Source organism: Oncorhynchus gorbuscha, linkage group LG22 (assembly GCF_021184085.1).
Source record: "Oncorhynchus gorbuscha isolate QuinsamMale2020 ecotype Even-year linkage group LG22, OgorEven_v1.0, whole genome shotgun sequence".
Lineage (NCBI taxonomy): Eukaryota > Metazoa > Chordata > Actinopteri > Salmoniformes > Salmonidae > Oncorhynchus > Oncorhynchus gorbuscha.
In genome coordinates, this window is record NC_060194.1 from 5,370,920 (window position 1) to 5,392,848 (window position 21,929).

At 41.4% G+C, this 21,929-nt stretch overlaps 2 protein-coding genes across 6 annotated transcripts in view; one reads left to right on the top strand and one right to left on the bottom strand.

The window, feature by feature from the left end:
- The first annotated feature begins 3,713 nt into the window (after nucleotides 1-3,713).
- gadd45aa (growth arrest and DNA-damage-inducible, alpha, a) lies at nucleotides 3,714-6,218 on the top strand. 2 transcript variants are annotated; one of them, XM_046321841.1, is made up of 4 exons: nucleotides 3,714-3,879; nucleotides 4,521-4,622; nucleotides 4,765-4,978; nucleotides 5,330-6,218. In XM_046321841.1, exons 1-4 carry the CDS (start codon nucleotides 3,830-3,832, stop codon nucleotides 5,441-5,443), a joined length of 480 nt encoding a protein of 159 aa, XP_046177797.1. In that variant the 5' UTR covers nucleotides 3,714-3,829; the 3' UTR covers nucleotides 5,444-6,218. The 2 variants fall into 2 exon arrangements, with proteins under 2 accessions (XP_046177797.1, XP_046177798.1); XM_046321842.1 differs by lacking the exon at nucleotides 3,714-3,879 and adding an exon at nucleotides 3,918-4,128.
- A 5,407-nt stretch (nucleotides 6,219-11,625) lies between these two features.
- Nucleotides 11,626-21,929, bottom strand: part of gng12a (guanine nucleotide binding protein (G protein), gamma 12a) — a 55,159-nt gene continuing 44,855 nt past the window's right edge. For 2 of the 4 annotated variants that reach the window (XM_046320676.1, XM_046320675.1), the window contains exons 2-4: nucleotides 12,474-12,521; nucleotides 12,257-12,365; nucleotides 11,626-12,045 (exon numbers count right to left, since the gene is read on the bottom strand). In XM_046320676.1, coding sequence (XP_046176632.1) covers nucleotides 11,920-12,045; nucleotides 12,257-12,349 — 219 coding nt within the window. In that variant the 5' untranslated portion in view covers nucleotides 12,350-12,365; nucleotides 12,474-12,521 and the 3' untranslated portion in view covers nucleotides 11,626-11,919. Of the gene's footprint in view, nucleotides 12,046-12,256; nucleotides 12,366-12,473; nucleotides 12,522-14,708; nucleotides 14,812-16,552; nucleotides 16,637-21,929 lie in introns of those variants that run through there. The other 2 variants (XM_046320677.1, XM_046320674.1) reach the window with 2 other exon arrangements.

Genomic DNA, 21,929 nt, shown 5'->3' on the forward strand with positions numbered 1-21,929 from the left:
TCCCCTTCAACTTCCGCGCCGCGCTCCATTTTCCTCTGTGTGGCACCGTCTTACTAATGCAACAAAAAGGACGTTTATTACTGCTGAATGGAGTTACAATGTTTGAATTCGATTTGTATTAAAGCCATAGTTGATCAAATTACGTCATTTTTAGACACATAATTCACAGATAAATGTTTCATCTTATATTTTTCTTGATTGAGGCCTAAACCCATCTTTATTTGTTTCTCTTGATGTATGTATATTTAATCATGTGCTTATACAGTATCACTTGAGCATGTCACCTTTCATTTGTTTTGTACAAGCAGCTCTAATTGGAGAAATAGGTTTTTGTGTTTGTTTAGCGTTTTCTTTTGTGTTGCTTTTACATACCTTTGTATGCGACTCCTCGGGTGAATTAGTTTATTTAATCGTTTTTAAAGTTTCCCTAACTTGATTTCGTCTCTAATTTTATGAAGCCCTTAAAACACCATTTCAGGAGTGGTCTAAGCCGACCACTAATATAACACAAGTTGAGGCGGAAGCGGTTGTGCAGTACAATAGTGATTTATCATCTGATGGTCCTGTATGGAAGTACATTAGGCTCCCACTCTCCGGTGTAGACTGGTGTAGGCTCCAGGCCACAGCGTTAACCTTGCCCTTGTTCCAGGCTGCGGGCTGGAGGAGAGAATAAAGTAAGAATGGGGCCGCTGGCTCCTCAAGGGTACTGTAGCTACTACTGCTCCCTGCTTAGAGAGAGGAGCTTTGAGCTTTTGCCCATTACAAAACACTCCCGGGGTTTTTTTTTTTTCATTAGACTCATAAAAGCTTTAAGTTTGATATAGCTTGCATGGGCTCCCTTCAGTAATTACATTAATATGATGTACTGTCATATTTTGATTGTATGCATTTCACATGTAAAATAAGGGCAGCTCAATATCCCACAATGCCAGTCACAAAATAAACACTGACTGTATACACGACGCTAGAGTATGAATTTTTGGAAAATATCAAATGTTTGACCATTTCTAGTGGGACGGCATTAGAAAAAAAATCATAATAATTCATATTCATTAAAAATACTATTATAGGTATAATATTATTAACCTACACAGTCTACTGGTAACATGACTTGGTAAAATATATATATTTTTCTTGATATAGTAGATAAAACAGTCATGTGTAACCAAATGCAACCTGATATTAAAGTATAGATAGGCTTGAAGCGTAGTGCTGAATATTCTCTGAGACAAACTGATGGCGTCAAAAGGCCAAAATCAAAGTTTGTTTTCTAGAAGTGAGCTCCATGCTGCTCTATGATCAATGAAGCTCTATCTCCCCCTGGAGTATAAAAAGGGACATTACATGAAACGATCCAACGTTCAAGGACTATACATTTATCGATCTTGAAGAAAATACATTTAATTCTAAAACAAAACATCTAAACTGTCATCATATTGCTTTGTACACCAAGTGACCAATATACTAAAGTCCAACAGAAAACCATGAAAACAGTTAAATAACACAGCGTAATCCCTGCCATGTTTCGGTAAGAACCTGAGGGATGGGGCTATAAATGTAACCACTCTCAGATTCATAGACAGCGATGGATGGAGAAACTGACCATCAATCCGTGATATCAAAATTGACATTTGAACCATATTTTTAGGCTATAATAGTTTAGATTTATTTTGTTTACAAACAAGCTTATATTTTGGGTTCTGATGCGGTACGAGTCGACAGTTGAACTAAATTCATGAGACATTTCTAAGTTATAGTCTGCAAGGACTCTATTCAATGCATATTGCAGAAATACAGCGTTCTAGCGTGATTGAAATGTAGAGGCAACGTTCCCACGTTGGTGGAGACTGTATTCACAGATTGAATCAACGGGTACATATAATTAATGTATAAATCAAAATTACTGTATATAGCAACTGCAGATTGCCCCTTTAAGATCGCGTTTTAACTCACCTTCAAGTTTTGTTCAGCCCTCTGAGCTTCCTTGGCGCCATGTTTATTTTATTTGATCTTTATTTAACGAGGCAAGTCAGTTAATTAAGAACAAATTCTTATTTTCAATGACGGCCTTGGAACAGTGGGCCTTGTTCAGGGTCAGAACGACAGATTTGTACCTTGTCATTTAGCTCTGTAGAGGAACCGAGTTTGGAGGAGAGAAATACCCATGAAAACTCAGCAGAGGGCAATGGAATTACATTTTGGTACCACTGGAACTAATTTTTCCAGGCATGCATTTGTCTTAAAAGCATAAAATTAGCTGGTTATGCCAAATGTAGATACAACTGTGTAAAGATGCTTCTGTAGATGCGTCCTTCTGTGCTAAAGATGCTGTAACGAAGAGGAAAGAATGTATGCACACATGACTGTAAGTTGCTTTGGATTCTACTTCTACCTGTGACATAACAGTCCATACCTACAAGCAGATGTCTAGACTGGACACCCACATACAGAGAATAAATACTATTCCACTGTGTCTTGAGAAACAAAAGCCTGAGAGAGCACTGGCCATTATCCCACTGTTGCCACCTATATAGTGATTGAGGAGGGAACCAGCAACTATGTAGTAATGGAACGTGTGCACTGTCACCTCTGCCATAAGGCCCGACCTCTTGTCAGAGGCCATAACATCTCTTGTCAGAGGCCGTAAACCAACACTCCCATAGGGAGACAGTAGTCAACGAGAAGAAGCACTGCATTTGATCCTTATAGGTCAATTGTATTTATATTGTCATCATACCAAAGATTACCGATATATTAATATTGACAACCATAATTCCCAGCTCATCTTAGTTGAAGATAAAATAGGCCTAATAATATACTTTTTTTCACCTTTCCTATTTGAAGATGGGCCTCTGAAATGTAGGCCTCATATTCCTTGACTCATATTTTTCTTCGTGCATGCCTAGGCCAGCCTACTTACCTCGCAAAGTCTTTGTCACCATTCTCGCGCCATGCGTTTGTACTTTCCCCTCCAGGAGCAGCGGTTTTGCACGCTCTGCCGACTGTCCAATCAGAAACCGGTAGCGTCTCGTTGCTCTGTCTCCATACCCGGCTCTTTCTCATAACCGGTGAGGTTGCATAATTTCCCTTGCAAAATACAGGTGATCAGGTCATCATATGTAGACCATTTCCATTTTCGATAATACAATTGATGAACGTATTTTTTTTCTGGTTTATGAAGTTGACTTCTTTGACAGACGTGGTATCTCATTCTATGATGGTTTAGCATACAGAGTAGCCTAGTAGTTCAGGGCAACTTTGGAGCACTTGCCACTTGATATTACCGCTCTCTTTTACTTGTCATCGTTCTTTAGACCCTTTGGGTACGTTTGCGTATGTGTGTGTTGTGTGCTTGTTACAAAATGCACAAATGCACTGACAGATAGCGATACGGTCAAAGCATTTCTTTCAAACTTTTGAAATATATATTTTTTATCTTGAATAACTAAATTGACCTTGAATAACACATTTTGACCGGTTTCCTAACGAGGCACAGCACCTCACATATTGTAGCTGCAACAGCTGGAGAGAAACCACGCCTCTCTAAAATCGTCTTCCAATCAGATTATCTCATTACTGTTGCCACTCAATTTACAGCCATTCCCCACCCAGAAAGGATCTTAGTAAATTAGCATGTGGCCAATGATGTTAAGTATGCAAATATTTGACATTATCCTAAGCACTTGCATTGTTCTTGCGATATTATCTGTGGACACCGGTTGTTGTCTCATTTCCAACAGCGATAAACAGAGTAGCTACAGTGTCACAACTTCACTAGCACTAACAGTGACATATCAGCAAGCAATATTGTTGTCTCGATTTTGATTTCATGTGCAAAATGACATTTGAGGAACTAAGTGGGGATTATTCTGCAGAAAGGTAAACTACTTTAAAGCGCTTTCGTCAATGCCAGTGCAACTTGCAAAAATGTCTCTCTTTTCACTTGAACTTGGCAAGCAATGCAATGCAAACATTTAGTGTAATTGTTATTCAGATATTTGACAACGTTGCTATGACTTGGTTAGTTGAAGTATTATTTGCAGTATTCGAATATATGTTGCGCTCGCGAGACGCGTTCCGGCCAGCCAATCTGCAGTTCGCCTAAACACTGTAAAACGCCGGTGTCAGGTAATTTTAGGGAAACACACAAACTTTTAAAACTTCAGTGTAATTCACTATCTTTGTACTCCTCGTTACAATTAGGAGTTTTTTTGTCAATTATGGATGTGACGTGCACCGAAAAACAAACGCGGTGTCAAAGAGTTTGAACTTGCAAATCAGTCAGTTGGCCTCGCAGCTTGGTCAAGGTACATAACTACCTCCGCTAGCTAGCTTAGCTAACGTTAATCCTCGTAAGTACAACGATAGCCAGCTCCTGCGCTTTGGCAGTAACGTTCGTTTGCCAGGTCAGATAGACGAGCCCTGGCAATTTTACCCTCCTTTTCAATAAGTTGAGCTTCGCCCATGCATATGTGAAAGTTGACGTGAGTTTTAATAATACACTTTTTTCTCTGTTTTAGGATGGATACAGTGGCAAAAGCATTGGAAGAGGTTCTCTCATTGGCATTACCCCAAGGATGCATTACAGTAGGGGTCTATGAAGCAGCAAAATCATTGAATGTGTAAGTAGGCTACACTTTAAAACCCATGAGAGTTCAAAGTTCCAATGATGTAGTTTTTGTCTATGCATGCTTGTTTACAATGTCTGCATTTCATGTTCTGTTACTGTGTTACTAACCACATATCTGTTACTTTCATCAATAGAGATCCAGATAATGTGGTTCTGTGCATCCTGGCAACAGATGACGAGGATGTAAAGGACGTGGCCCTTCAGATCCACTTCACCCTGATCCAGGCATTCTGCTGTGAGAATGACATCAGCATCCTGCGAGTTAACAACACCAGGCGTCTGGCAGAGATCCTGGGCGGAGGGACACAGGGGGGAGAGCCCATGGATCTGCACTGTGTCCTGGTCACTGTAAGTATCTATTTCCATTTTATTCACCTTATATTCACTCAAAAACCATAACTTTCAAACACAAACAGGTGCTAAAAATTATTTTATTTTACTGGGGCACATGAGACACTCTCTCTGGACATGCCAGAACATTCCCACACCCACTAATTACTCACTCCTTGTGTCCTGTAACCGAACAACTCAGTCTTGCTACTAATGACTTCTGTGGAATTTTAATTGAGGGAAATAACTTGAATTGCTCATCGTCTTGAAACTCCCAGGTGTTTATCTATTTTATTGCAGGCCATAAAATCAGGCATCAGAATACTTTTGCAACTATTGACTCTCTCTCTTTTTCTCTTGTCTTTGCAGAGCCCACACTCCTCCTCCTGGAAAGACCCAGCCCTGAGCAAAGTGAACCGCTTCTGCAGGGAGAGCCGGTGCATGGACCAGTGGGTACCCATCATTAACCTCCCTGAGCGATGAAGGGTCCCTCCAACAGCAAGACCTGTGAAGGACTCTCTCTGTACGGGAGTAGAGTGATCCCTGATGGACACACTACCCTGAGGAAAATTCCTGATGGAGGAAAAAGAAGACAAACAACTACAAAATAAAGCATTTTGAGAAGAAAAAAAAGAAGATCAGATCCAGCCATCTAGATGGGATACAAAAGGGGGTGGATGTCCACTGGGTCTGGTGGAGTTGAACTATCAGCTATGGCAGTCAGGGCGAGATGACGAGGCACTTTTTATGTTCAGTCACGAGACCGAAACCGACGTCTGTGCTTTTTAACGGAAGATGGACACACTGTACAGAAAGATAAAATCATGTATGGCAGAGCACTTCACCTTGTGGGGACTTAAAAGATTGAGAGAAACAAAAAGATGAGCTCTTTTGTAGCCACTGTTGTTAAGACAACCAAGGCCTCTCTTTTTGCCGAAACAGAGCACTTGTAGAAGCACTGGACTTGTTGTATTTTTGTATTCACAATGTTGATGTTGTCTTTACTATTGTTATATAATTATTTAAAAAGGGAAGGGCTAAATATCCAATGAACAGTGAAGATACTATGCATTCAGTCAGTGTTTCCATTGCCAACAGTTTTTTACACAAGTGAATAGTTCTTTTTTTACAGTTAAGTTATTTCTTATGATATTTAAATGTATTTATGTTTACAATTTTTATACCATTATCCCTCTGCAATTGTCTGTAAAGACACAGGTATATTATTGTTGTCAATAAAAAAGTATTGGAGCCAGAACTTGATGGTCCTCATTCATTTATTTTCTTCATTTCTGGAAATGTAACCAAGCTAGTTGAGCTTTGACCCCTCTGACAGTTGTATAGGGAATCACGTGTGGATCATGGAGGTCACACTGGCCTCTATGGACTCTGTGACATCCTCATCCCTGGGTGACAATAGCCCCCCTCCACTCCACTCTTTGTTCTGCTTGGGTCAGCAAGGCCGAGCTCATTCATCCGAACGGTTTTCACCCGTCCTGAGTTCAGCCCATGATTGAGCTGAGTGCCCTTTCTGCATACCTCTTTGAATGCATTACGTCTGCCTACCGCCTCACGAGGAAAAGTACTGCACGCACATTTGACACTCCGGGTTTCTGCTTGGTACAAATGCTTTGATTTTTCACTTGCGTGCCAAACTAGCTATTGAATTAGACAATAGTGAGTGCTCAGGTGAATAAAAGGTAGAATGGAAAAAGGAACAAAGTTCCTGGCTTCAACTAATAGTGTATGGCCAGTGGGGACATATTACATACAATACAGCATATTACAAAACCTCTGCTGGGGTAGGTAATAGTGTAAACTCATGCAAAAGCAAGGCTTTTTGAGCCGGTTCGTCTTTCACAGGGAAGGTGTGTTAGAGGACACATGACTGGAAGTCTTTGTAAAGCTTTGTAAGGGAGAATGCAGTGGGTGCAGATTGTGTAAACCACCCACTCCTTCCTCCACTTGCTATTGAGTGACATGCTCACATGTGACGCTGGTCGTCGAGTGTGGATGATGTCAGAGCTCATGTAAGGCAGGCTTACCCCCGTTTCATTATGATCACGAGAAGAGCTTGTCACCTTTGCAGAACAAAACCCAGTTTCTTTCCACATGAGAAGGATATTTCACTGTTGTGTGTTCATTGTAATTGGCTTTAAGAACCTTTTGGAATACTGTTAAAAATATTTAAAAACTCAAGATATTTCCAAAGCTCAATGATTTTTAATTTTTTTTTATATAGTTTTATTCTGGGAGCACAAACTAAAAAGAAGTTGTTTTAAATGGATTCTATTATGTTTTTATTAATAATATTGTATATTATATAGTAATAACACCGGATTGGGTAGCCTTCCCGACCGCACTGTGTTGAAGGTTACCATGATGTAACTTAGGTTTGTGACCTGGAGAATGTGGAGAATTCTAACACTGATGTCATGTGGTATTGTGTTGGTGTAGGGGAAAGGTTATTCTTTTATTATATATAATTAGGGTAGGGTTGATGTAAGTGTTATGTTGGTACTGGAGGAGTTCAAGCAAGGGATTTGACAATCCCCAGGCTTTAGTATCTACCCAATCTGCTCCTTGGGTACCCCTGTGCATTCAGGTTATCACAATCAACACACATTTTAGAAGGTTGTATAAGGCAATAAAGACTCAGGTGATGACAGATTTCATATTAATCAGACTCATATTTTCCACTCAAAGTATCTGGGGGGTCTTGAGACAATGTTTTACATCTACAGGACACTCAACGTGTTACACTTACGCAACAAAGAACACTAACTTGTGTAACAACAGTGTTATAATACCATGAGGGTGCACTGGTTGGTAGCAGCCAGTAGATTAGATGCCATGGTTGGCACGGGGGGGGGGGACTGCCAACAGTGCAGAGATTGAATCGACACTGCCCCGCCCCTCCCCGCATCCCCCACATCAGCACATTCCAACACACTGACACTGTAACTGCCAAGCTTTCACAGAGGGAGGCCCGCGGTCAGTCGGCCTGCCAGGCCTAAGCAATGTGCACACCAGGGTCGCCCTGGAACAACAATGATATTATGCTCACCAGGATTACACTGTGTGCTTCATGGCTGATATGTCTGCTTAGAGCTGATATCATTACACAGCTACTGTGCAGCCAGGCTTGTGCACGACACTGTGCCATAAGGATTCCACTGTGAGATGGTAAAACTGTGCCTAGCTTTCCCAGCTGCAAGAGGGAACCATAGCTAAGATGTCTCTTTTGGTTACGATCCACCATTTTCCTCATAGTGGAAAAAAACATGTTTACCCACCAGCTGCCCAAAGATAAGGACAGAAAATCAAGGGCAACAAGCTTCAGGCTATGCTGACAAATCCCCAAAATAGCTCCTCCTCTCTCGGAGAGCGGAAACAAGGTTTTCGTTACATTCTATGTTTAGCTCTCTCCTGTTCACTGGGCCCAGATGGCCATGGGCCAAGGCCTATTCTATTCTCTTCATGGTAAGGTATAAATACATGTCCGCTAGAACCCACGTAACGGGAGGAAGCAAGGCTAGGCCATAGATAACTTGCAGTAGCTCTCTTTAGGCCACATGACTGGAGCTGAGCCAAACTGCTGAGTGGGTGGGAGTCCTATGGATGAGCTTGGTCTGCATCCCCTTTTAATTTGAATGTTATTCCCTTCTGATCTGAGTGACATTGGATGCTACATTTAAATATTACATTTACATTTAAGTCATTTAGCAGACGCTCTTATCCAGAGCGACTTACAAATTGGTGCATTCACCTTATGACATCCAGTGGAACAGCCACTTTACAATAGTGCATCTAAATATTTTAAGGGGGGGGGGTGAGAAGGATTACTTTATCCTATCCTAAGTATTCCTTAAAGAGGTGGGGTTTCAGGTGTCTCCGGAAGGTGGTGATTGACTCCGCTGTCCTGGCGTCGTGAGGGAGTTTGTTCCACCATTGGGGAGCCAGAGCAGCGAACAGTTTTGACTGGGCTGAGCGGGAGCTGTACTTACTCAGTGGTAGGGAGACGAGCAGGCCAGAGGTGGATGACGCTTTCTGAGATTTATTGTTAGATTATCTTAACGTAATGGGCACAATTGAAAAAAATACTTCCCTGAGGGAAGCTAGCATGTTACGCGAGAAAGCAACAAAGAGGCAGACAAAACAAGGTGCGTTGATAAAACCATGTTTAATAACAGTAGGAGCGACTGTACTACGGCAGAGAGAGAACAAAGCCACATACAGATGTCTTTAATCCACCAGATTCACAAGGGTCACGTAAGAGTCTCCCAAAAGGTACATTAAGGCCATTTCTGGTATGCTGGTTGAATCAGAATTATCCGGTGATGGCACACAAATTGACGGTAGCCTGATTTAGCGTACTAAGTTTGTGGCAATTAAAACCCACCGTTAGAGAGAAACATAGTCGAGATACAATTGTCATCGCTGAAGAATTCGTAATGGATTACTGGGTTTCCTTGTCTCTGATTTCAAGACCGTTATGACTAATGAAGTACCTTTTAGAGGAGGGAGGCTAACACCAACAATACAAACAGTAGCACCAGGTAAGTACAATCAGACATGTTTTTGCTTCTCTTTTACTAGTGACAAAGGCGTAGACATAATGGCACGATTCAGTTAGAAATCACTGCAATCCAGCACAGAAAGATTCATTGTTCCCAAAAGATAATTGTACTTTCCAGCCCGTAGGTGCTAACCACACAGATACAGCTGGTTAGTTTCATCTAGATTTGTCACGGGGGACATGTTCCCAACAGCTGAACGACATACAGCACATTCTATTCCTTACTGTTCAACAGGACACTTATCTCTGGACTTTGGGGTCAGCCTTGAATACATGATATAGTGCACATGGTTGGAGTGAAAATCATTTATTACATTGTTAATTACAACCCACACGCCCAGCTGATGCATCTTCTATGGTCTCTCCCAACGGAATACTTGTACCTCTTTAAAATACCAAACTATACATTAATTATATGATCTCTATCATAAATAATACGTAAGGCGACTTGGCTCACAGTGTTAGGTTACGTAACACCTGGGAGGAGTGCTGTATACTAAGGTTGTCTAGGTGAATGACCTGCCTCGGCAATACATTGCAGTTTCCTATCCGACAATTGGCATTGAGTTGACATATGCACTGCACTAACCAAACACTTCTGCTCTTTACATTAATAGAAGGCTCTGATGATGTCTACTTCCTCCATTGGTCACTGACAACCCAGGTGACTCCCTGCTAAACCAGGAAGTTATTAATAAACAGCATGAGTCAATGGAGAGAAGATAATACAGTCAAATGTCCCAACCCTGACTCCAAAGACTGAAATACATTATATACGGTCATTGTAACAGACATGACAGCAGATACGATTGAAGACAAATAACAGACTTGTTAAAGTGATGGGTGGATACCATGGTTAAATCCACTGAGCTAAATCAGACAGACACTAACAGTCAGTGTCCCAATGTACACTGCCGTTCAAAAGTTTGGGGTTACTTAGAAATGGCCTTGTTTTAGAAAGGGCATTTTTCTGTCCATTACAATAACATCAAATTGATCAGAAATACAGTGTAGACATTGTTAATGTTGTAAATGACTATTGTGGCTGGAAACAGCTGCTTTTTAAAGGAATATCTACAGTTGAAGTTGGAAGTTTACATACACTTAGGTTGGAGTCATTACAACTCGTTTTTCAACCACTCCACAAATTTCTTGTTAACAAACTATAGTTTTGGCAAGTCGGTTAGGACATCTACTTTGTGCTACAAGTCGTATTTCCAACAATTGTTTACAGACAGATTATTTCACATATAATTCACTGTATCACAATTCCAGTGGGTCAGAAGTGTACATACACTAAGTTGACTGTGCCTTTAAACAGCTTGGAAAATTCCAGAAAATTATGTCATGGCTTTAGAAGCTTCTGATAGGCTAATTGACAAAATATGAGTCAATTGGAGATGTACCTGTGGATGTATTTCAAGGTCTACCTTCAAACACAGTGCCTCTTTGCTTGACATCATGGGAAAATCTAAAGGAATCAGCCAAAACCTCAGAAAAAAATTGTAGACCTCCACAAGTCTAGTTCATTCTTGGGAGCAATTTCCAAATCGCCTGAAGGTACCACGTTCATCTGTACAAACAATAGTAAGCAAGTATAAACACCATGTTGTGCACCAGGGCCTCCCACTCCTCTTTCTAGAGCTAGTTTGTTCTGTTCTGTGAAGGGAGTAGTACACAGCGTTGTTCGAGATCTTCAGTTTCCTGGCAATTTCTCATATGGAATAGCCTTAATTTATCAGAACAAGAACAGACTGACGAGTTTCAGAAGAAAGTTCTTTGTTTCTGGCCATTTTGAGCCTGTAAATCAAACCCACAAATGCTGATGCTCCAGATACGCAACTAGTCTAAAGAATGCCAGTTTATTTGCTTCTTTAATCAAAACAAAAGTTTTCAGCTGGGCTAACATAATTGCAAAAGGGTTTTCTAATGATCAATTAGCCTTTTAAAATGATCAACTTGGATTAACTAACACAACGTGCCATTGCAACACAGGAGTGATGGTGGCTGATAATGGGCCTCTGTACGCTAATGTAGATATTCCATTAAAAATCTGCCATTTCCAGTTACAATGGTCATTTACAACATTAACAATGTCTCCACTGTATTTCAGATTAATTTGATGTTATTTTAATGGACCATTCCTAAGTGACCCAAAACGTTTGAATGGTAGTGTATATTCTAACTGTTTACTGTATGTTATGTATGTAACTATGGCAAGTTCAAATTGAGTGATAAAATACAGCATTTTCATTAAAGGGAAATGTTACAGGCTTTAAGGCAAGATTGATGGATGAGCAGTGGTTTTAGATCCCAATTCTCCCCGGAAAATAAAACACAGGCAACATTAAGAAGCAAACAGATAAATAAAAAGGCTTCACTACAATATAGTGCAGGGCTTTTTATCCTTGAAGGGGTTCTCTGAGGCAGGTATGCCCATGAGCAGAGGGTCGTACTTGGCGTGTTCGCCACAGTAGTGCATGAGGTCCGCAGAGGCTTTGGATACCTACAGGACAGAGAGACATGAGAGTGTGAATGGGAGGGTTTCTGACGACACAGGAGTCTCACACATACACACCCATCCCACAAGCTCGCGTACACAGACACTCACTGACAACAGATCATCCTTAGCTGCAAGTCGGTGTCCATTAAGGGAGACATTTAGGTAAGGATGAACACACAACACTGCTTTCTACTCAGTCTAACTTTCAGCATACCTTTATCCTCTCAATACTGGCCTCTATCCTCAGCTGTTGTACTGTCCTCCTGGCTTGGGCTATGTTGTTAGCGCTTGGCATCTTCGATGACATCTTGGCCTCCACACCACTATATGCATTAAGTATAACAAAAGTGCCTCATAGAATATGAACGTATAATGAAAAAAAACACAAATATAAGTACTGCAAATATATAGACAAATTGGACAACACTTACCTAGTCAAAGACTTGAAATCCAACCTTATTGAGTCTTGGGAAAAAAACCTGCAGAGAAAAAAAAAGAAGAAAAAAAACCTGATTAAGGTTTCTGATTTCTTTTCAATCTGTATGGCTGAAGCATGACAGATTGCGCCATAGGAATGTAAAGGTAATTTCCACTTGAACCGACGGCATGCAGCGTTTTCCCTGAACGCGGGAACACTGCCTTTACATTTCAATTGGGCTTTAGTGCTGGACCTCTGCTATATGGACTGAATAGGGCCCTAAATCAACCTGCAATCATTTCATTAAAAGCATGACCACTCTCTTTAAAGCAAGCATTGGGACAAAACATTTCCCCCCCTCCATCTTGCCCCAGACATACATCCTACAAATCGGAAGGTAAAGACCAACACATCTTTGACACATGAGAAGCAGTTATGACACTTTTCCAGCCACTTGAAAAATCACCGTACGGTAGAGCATGTCAAAACAAAGCAGTCATATGTCGGCAAAAGGACCATAACGGTAAACAAATAATACAACGAAAGAGCACAGTGAGACGGTGGCTTTTGTGGAGGAGGGTTACTGTTGTGTCAACAAAGTGTGATGTCAATCAGTTCTCCATTATGTCTTTGCGTGATATAACCTGTTAAGACTCTAGGGGGCAGTATTTCATTTTTGGATAAAAAGACATGCCCGTTTTAAGCGCAATATTTTGTCACGAAAAGATGCTCGACTATGCTTGGAATTGATAGTTTTGGAAAGAAGACACTCTGACGTTTCCAGAACTGTAAAGATTTTCACTGTGAGTGCCATAGAACAGAATCTACAGGCAAAACCAAGATGTTTGAGTGACCAGGAAATCAACAGGACTTCTGGAGGCACGTTTTCCATGATCTCCTTATATGGCTGTGAATGCGACAGGAATGAACGGACACTTCCTATCGTTTCCCCAAGGTGTCTGCAGCATTGTGACGTATTTGTAGGCATATCATTGGAAGATTGACCATAAGAGCCTACAATTACCAAGTGTCCCGCACGGTGTCTGCGTGGAAATTGGTGCGCAAAAGTCAGGTACCAGTATTTTTCCATCCGAATCAGAGAAGAATGCACGCTTCCAGGGAAGGGATTTCAATGAAGAGATATATGACAAAACACCTTGAGGATTGATTCAAACAACGTTTTCCATGTTTCAGTCGATATTATGGAGTTAATTCGGAAAAAAGTTTGACGTTTAGGTGACTGAATTTTCGGTTAGTTTCGGTAGCCAAATGCATAGTAACAAAACGGAACGTTGTGTCCTACACAAGCATCTTTCAGGAAAAACTGGACATCTGCTATGTAACTGAGCGTCTCCTCATTGAAACATCTGAAGTTCTTCAAAGTTAAATTATTTTATTTGATCCCTTTGCTGGTTTTTGTGAATGTTGCGTGCTAAATGCTAACGCTAAATGCTAAGCTAGCTATCACCACTCTTACACAAATTATTGATTTTCTCTGGTTCTAAAGCATATTTTGAAAATCTGAGACGACAGGATTGTTAAGAAAAGGATAAGCTTGAGGATAGGCATATTTATTTCATTTAATTTGCAATTTTCAGAAATCGCTAATTTTGCGTTATGGTAATGAGCTTGAGGTTGTAGTCACGATCCCGGATCCGGGATAACGGTAAACAAATAATAGAACGAAAGAGCACAGTGAGACGGTGGCTTTTGTGGAGGAGGGTTACTGTTGTGTCAACAAAGTGTGATGTCAATCAGTTCTCCATTATGTCTTTTCGTGATATAACCATGTTTCAGTGGTAGGAGACATATTAAAAGAGGCGCTGCAGCCGGTTGCAACATGAGGGTTAACGGCTTCTGCTCACACACTTTCTCTTCTCAGGCTTTGTCCCATAAATAACATCACAAGGGCTTCCTCATTGTGCACAGAGACACACAACGCCAGAGTCGGTAGTACAAACCATTAAGACAAAACACGCACGCACGCACGCACGCACGCACACACGCACGCACGCACGCACGCACGCACGCACGCACACGCACACACACACACACACACACACACACACACACACACACACACACACACACACACACACACACACACACACACACACACACACACACACACACACACACACACACGCCGTGAGCAGCTGCCCCAAAGTAAGGTGGTGGAAACTGCCAAACTGAGCAAAATATCTTTTATAAATATTATATAAATAATATATATATAAATATCCTTTACATAAGAGAAGGTAGTTTAAGTGCACCAAAGTAGAGCATCGGATCTAAAGTATAGTCCTGAGTGGTCGTGAACAGTGGGGTGAAGTTCACAGTTGGTTTGGAGGAGACATTCTCTCTGAGCTATAATTCCACTTCCTGATAATCATTTACAGGGACGTTGGGAACATGCCTGGACACATCCTCTACTCGGCTTCCTGGGATCTCTGGTTTCGGTGTCTTTTTCACTCCCCCCCTCTCCCTCCCTCCCTCCCTCCCTCCCTCCCTCCCTCCCCTCCCTCCCTCCCTCCCCCACACACACACACACACTTTATCTTTTACTGCCAGAGACAGGAAACCTTTCGGCAGAATATATTGTGTAATAAACAGAAGCATCACATGTGCAATAAAGAGGCCCACATAAATGGAGCACTACCTCCATTAAAGAAAGGTCTGCCTCATTCCATGTGCTCTATAAGCTGAGACCGGTGGTGTTACTCAAATCCTCAACTAAGCCAATCAGCATCCACCGTTAACAGTCCTACAGTGTGTTCCTATTCCAAACACACTGTCGAGGAATTGCCGCAGACTGAAATGTAAGAACTAAACGTCTGCAATCAGTGCAGTCTTCAGAATGTCATAGGAGAGTTTGTAAAGAAATGCAATAAATAAGATGAAGAAGAAGTAAAGGACTTTACACACAACGTAACAATCAAAATACAAAAGTGTGCACAGGGCCAGAGCTGGGAGTCAAGCTCTCCTGTTCCTCCATTGGTTAGAGTGATTGGGTTGTTTTGATTGACCCCTGTGCCCAACAGGATGTGGTCCCTTCTGAGGGCTTTGATGCTACAACAGGAGTCCACTGTATCTCTCTTAGTGTCCAGGAAGGAGGGAGGACTCTTGTTTCCTGGCCTGACTGATTAAAGCACGACGCTCCGGAGCAAAAATAGCTCATTGGAAAAAGTGGGAGACAATAAGGATAGAACTTCAAAGCTTTGTTGCTGCAATAAATATGTCAGATACTTTCAATTACTTTCTTGATGTAGCTTTCCGTGTACAATACAACCAATGTAAAACATTTAAAAAAGAGTCAGTGCCACAAGTTCAATCTCTGCCAACCCCGCATGCCAGTGAAGATGAATCCATCTGAAACCAACAAAAAAACTATGCAGCTGTGTTTCTTATTAACTCTTCCGGAGACTCTTCTGGCCGAGAGTTCTGAGGGGTAAAAACTCCCTTTTCCCACCTAATGTTTTTTTTGCTGGGTCATTTCCTGGTGTTTAACTGACATAATGACCCAAGCTAACGGAGTTGAACAGTCAACGACCAGAGGAGAAAAGTATGTTGCATCGTCCTCGGACAAAAGCGTGATACCATATTTTTTGGGGACATATTCTGGTAATAAATGACTAGCTATTCCTTGTAAAAAAATCAATTACTCCAGCATCCTTGGTCTCCTTAGAAACCACGATGAGAGACTCATTGTGTAATATTCAGAGCAGGGCAAATACTGCCACAATGAAAAGAGCAACCTGTTCACAGTCAACAAGTTAAAGAACACCGTTAGAGTATCACTGGCGAAAGTAAAGACCCCTCCTGGAAGCAGTAAACAGCGACCAGATATTTATTTCCTGCTCTTGGAAAGAAGGAAATGTAGGCCAGAGCAGTTTAGCTAATTGTGTTCCGTTGTCCCTAAAGGAAGACCGTGCTTGCATTACCTAGGTCGAACGGGGTTCTGCTGATTCTGATAGTGCTGCAGTCAGTTGATGTTGGCTGTCACTTGGCAATATTTAAATTCAACCTGAAATTCGTAGAAGTTGACAGTGCATGCTTACAAAGAACAGAATATGGTATACAGGACCAGCTTACCAAATGACTGTGTAGCAGAGGTAAGCTGGTCTTGGATACTGAGTCCTCGTACAGCGATGGTACCTGAATTAACTGTCGCCCCCGAACCATTGAAACTCTTCTGTGGCTTCGAAAGACCAGTTCAACCAGCCTGTAGTGAAAGGGAGTTTTCAGACCTGCCCAAGTGAGTCAGGTTGGCAAGCCTCTAATCTGACGCCAACCAACACCACCACCATCCTAATTGACTTTGGGAGGGCACCCCCATCCCCCTGCAGTAACTCCAAGGCATGGGGCCACACAGGCTTCATCATACAGTAGTTCTACCGCCTGGGATCAGAGAGAGGACCACCCCATAACATAGCACACCCCATCGTCCCCCCAACACCACCCTCCAGCCCTCATATGTAAACCTCAACAGGACCACCAACAGCACGGAATAGAGCGGACCCACTATTCTACTGTACCTTACACACACACACACACACACACACACACACACACACACACACACACACACACACACACACACACACACACACACACACACACACACACACACACACACACACACACACACACACACACACACACACACACACACACACACGCTATTAATTAACATTACATTCCAAGCACAATGCTTGGGAGTCCTTGTGAGTCTCTAGAAAGAATAGAGTTTGCTCTGAATAGGCTCTGTAGCTCAGTTGATAGAGCATGTCACTTGCAATGCCACAATAGTGGGTTTGATTCCCGGGAACACCCATATGTAAAATGCATGCATGACTGTAAGTCCCCTTGGATAAAAGCATCTGCTAAATTACTTATATTACATTCAGCATATTACTTGACACCTCTGACAATATGTGTGCAGCTGTACAGCTTTGCCTGACGCCAGCACTTATAAACAAACATTTTTGCAGGAGTTTTTTTCCCAATAATTTAACGTCATCATGATTATATCTATAGAAGGCTATGGCTTATTGAAAGGTGTTCATTTAAGTTGTCTATAGACATCGTGTGAGGCTATGGGCGTGTGCCAAACAAGTGGTGACGCCAAAGTTTCCTCTTTTGCATGGAAACAGTGTAATGGCGCGATATTTGGAGTCTAGACAGAAGTCTGTCTCTTTGAACTTTTTTCGAGTTCAAAGCCCTGGGCTGCGAGCCAAAATCGGTCTCTCCCTCACAAACACAGGGTGTTTTTCAATATGCATATTACCGTGCTCCGAACACGCACATTGGAGCACAGGAGGGTCGGAGAATGAGTCCAAATCAAACTATCCGAAACGGAGCACCTATCCTGCTGTGTAAATTCTCCTAAACTGCTACAAAAAGTCAAATCTGACAAATGCTGTATCCCATCTAGGCAAAACCCATTATTTTTGCTTAAGCTAAATAAAATAAACTCTCACAGCTCATATGTTGCCTTACTACAATATTTGATACGTTAATAAATATATACTGTGTTAATTTTGGCATGTTTACCTGCCTACAATTCTCTTATTATGGGGCTTGTGCATAGATCAAGTCAGTAGGGCTAACTAGCTAGCAAGCTAGCCATGAAGAATTGACAGTTAGTCACCTAGCTTGATAACATTCGTTTTAGGTGATTTTTTGCTGTTAAACTAGCTGGCGAGCTAGATTATTACGATTCACATATATTAGGTTGTCGTTGGTGATGAAATATCACTTCCTTACATTATAAAACACTTTCCTTTTTTTTACATTACATTACATTTTTGTAATTTAGCCAAAGTTCTTAACCAGAGCGTCCTAGTGCATTCATCTGAAGATAGCTAGGTGGGACAACCACATATCACGGTCATAGTAAGTACACGTTTTCTCAATAAAGTATATATCAGCAAAGTCAGAGCAAGTAAGGGGAGTCTTCAAAGTTATTCCTGCAGGTGGCAAAAAGCAACATTTGCATGACGAGCTGAATTAAATCTAAAAAGCTTTGAAGATAAAAAGCTTGCGGTACGCTCAATGCTCCGTTGACATTTCACAGAGACACGCTTGTCTTTGTGAGAAGTCTTGGAGAAGAAGGATGACGAGTTGAACGGGAATACGAGCCTGTTAGGTAGTTCATTCTCGCACAGCATCCAGCCGAGCTGATGCAATTTTCCTTATTTTTTTACCACTTTTTCTTCTCTGGCCTCCATTGATTTAGTCACACAAATGTTGGCCATCATACAAGGGTAAAACTCCAATAACTCTTGAACAGATTATGATAGAGACATGAGGTCCATTTTCTTAGAGGATTATCTACACATGGCAAAAGTATGTGGACACCCCTTCGAATTAGTGGATTCGGCTAAACTCACCCGTTGCTGACAGGTGTATAACGTCGAGCACACAGCCATGCAATCTCCACAGACAAACATTGGCAGTAGATAGGGCTGTGGCGGTCATGAAATGTTGTCAGCCTGTGATTGTCAAGCAAATAACTGTAAAATGTGGTCTATTTCATAACAACAGAATAGCATATATGGCTATGGGCTACCCTAGTTCATTTAGCAGACATTTTTGGCATTTGGCATTATTTGGCATTATTTGGCATTATTTCACATTATTTTATAGTATGAAGAATACAATTGAATGTACCTGAGTAAAATGAACATAGCTGAGTAAAATACAAATTATATTTCCTCCAAATTATGCGCACATGTGGCTATTCTGTGTTGAGTGTTTAACAAAGAAACAGGTACTCCTATATGCTGAATTTAGAGTTATTTATGTAACTTTAGTTGTGATACAAACATTGGGCTATATGTTTTGATTAATAATACACTGTAAGGCTGCATGATGCGACTCTAATGATGATTTGAAAAAAGTTGCATGAACGTCGTGATCTCTGCTCTGTTATTTGCTGTAATAATAATAATATAATATATATATGCCATTTAGCAGCCGCTTTTATCCAAAGCGACTTACAGTCATGTGTGCATACATTCTACGTATGGGTGGTCCCGGGGATCGAACCCACTACCCTGGCTTTACAAGCGCCATGCTCTACCAAATGAGCTACAGAAGGACACGATTCATCAGTATCTCACTCACAATTTGACAAGCACTTGATAATGCATCGCATTTCCCAGCAGCATCCCCTTTGTGTGGCCGTAACGCCCCCTAAATAAACCCTTTTGTGGCCAGTGGCCGTTGTGCCCTTGGGCTGAACATAATAATTAGAATTCCCTTCTCCGGCTGCGTGCTACGAGGCACCTCTCACTCACATGACTATCCATCATGTGATCGGGTCTTTCTCACAGGCTACAAGTGAAGACAGACACATCAGGGATGCAACTGCAAGCGTCCTAATCCAATTCCGAGGCGCATGAAGATATTGGAAGATCTGTCCACATTTACTTTTCGTCAACCAACAGGATGAGTAAAGGCCTAACGAACAGCAAAAACACGAGCCTATGTCTACTATCCCCCATAGTACAATATTGACCTATTCTATTCTGTGCAAGAAATAAATATTCCAAGCATAGCCTGGGACAGTTGTGGGTATAACCGCGATTGTACCATTAGCAGGACAACACCCTTCTCAAAAATGACCGCAAATGTGATTATGCTTGTAATGCTTTTATTATAAAAGGTGCATTTATATGGTGAAAATTATCTTCCCCAAACTTGGAACTCACTCGGGTTTAAGATTAATGTGCTTCATTTTGCGAAGTTATTTGGCCACTTTAGTTGTGATTACAAACCTTATCAAATACAAATAGGCCTATGGGCTAGGCTACATGAGTTGTGCGACAATGTTTTTTTTTTTTTATCGCTAAGCTTTTTTGCCTTAAGTGGGGTATCATTCACAAGTGATAGGCTAATATTGTCACCCATCAGACTACTCTTGATTTAATAGTCTTGGCATATAAAAATTATATACAGTACCAGTCAAAAGTTTAGACACATAAATTCAAGGGTTTTTCTTTATTTTTACTGTTTCCTACACTGTAGAATAATAGCGAAGACATCAAAACTATGAAATAACACATATTGAGTAATGTAGTAACCAAAAAAAGTGTTTTTAGATTCTTCAAAGTAGCAACCATTTGCCTTGATGACAGCTTTGCACACTCTTGGTATTCTCTCAACCAGCTTCATGAGGAATGCTGTCTTGAAAGAGTTCCCACATATGCTGAGCACTTGTTGGCTGCTTTTCCTTCACTCCGCGGTCGAACCCATCCCAAACCATGTCAATTGGTTGAGGTCAGGTGATTGTGGAGGCCAGGTCATATGATGCAGCACTCCATCACTCTCGTTCTTGGTCAAATAGCCCTTACACAGTCAGGAGGTGTGTTTTGGGTCATTGTCCTGTTGAAAAACAAACGATAGACCCACTAAGCGTAAACCAGATGGGATGGCTTATCACTGCAGAATGCTGTGGTAGCCATGCTGGTTAAGTGTGCCTTGAATTCTAAATAAATCACAGACAGTGTCACCAGCAAAGAACCCTCACACATCACACCACCTCCTCCTCCAAGCTTCATGGTGGGAACCATACATGCGGAGATCATCCATTCACCTACTCTGCGTCTCACAAAGACACGGCAGTTGGAACCAAAAATCGCAAATTTGGACTCATCAGACCTAAGGACAAATTTCCACCAGTCGAATGTCCATTGCTCGTGTTTCTTGGCCCAAGCAAGTCCCTTCTTCTTATTGGTGTCCTTTAGTGGTGGTTTCTTTCCAGCAATTCAACCATGAAGGCCTGATTCACACAGTCTCCTCTGAATAGTTGATGTTGAGATGTCTGTTACTTGAACTCTGCGAGGTGCAATCTGAGGTGCAGTTAATTACTGATTTCTGAGGCTGGTAACTCTAATGAACTTATGCTCTGCAGCAGAGGTAACTCTTGAGTCTTCCTTTCCTGTGGCGGTCCTCATGAGAGACAGTGTCATCATGGCTCTTGATGGTTATTGCGACTGCATTTGAAAGTCCAACTGCACTTTTTACAGATTGACTGCACAATTTTACAGATTGACTGACCTTCATGTCTTAAAGTAATGATGGACTGTCATTTCTCTTTGCTTATTTGAGCTGTTCTTGCCATAGTATGGACTTGGTCTTTTACCAAATAGGGTTATCTTCTGTATACCACCCCTACCTTGTCACAACACAACTGATTGGCTCAAACACATTGAGGAAAGAAATTCCACAAATTCACTTTTAACAAGGCACACTTGAGAGAATGCCAAGAGTGTGCAACGCTGTCATCAAGGCAAAGGGTGAGAAACACCTTCAGTTTCACTCCACAGGTGTAAGATCTGAATTTGATCCCCCTGTTGCAGGATAACTTTCCTGCAATGCAGGACATTTAAAACAGGTACTGTACTTGAGGTTTAAAAGTGCCTCTGAAGTTTATAATTTCCTATTTGAAATGTTCCCTTACTAA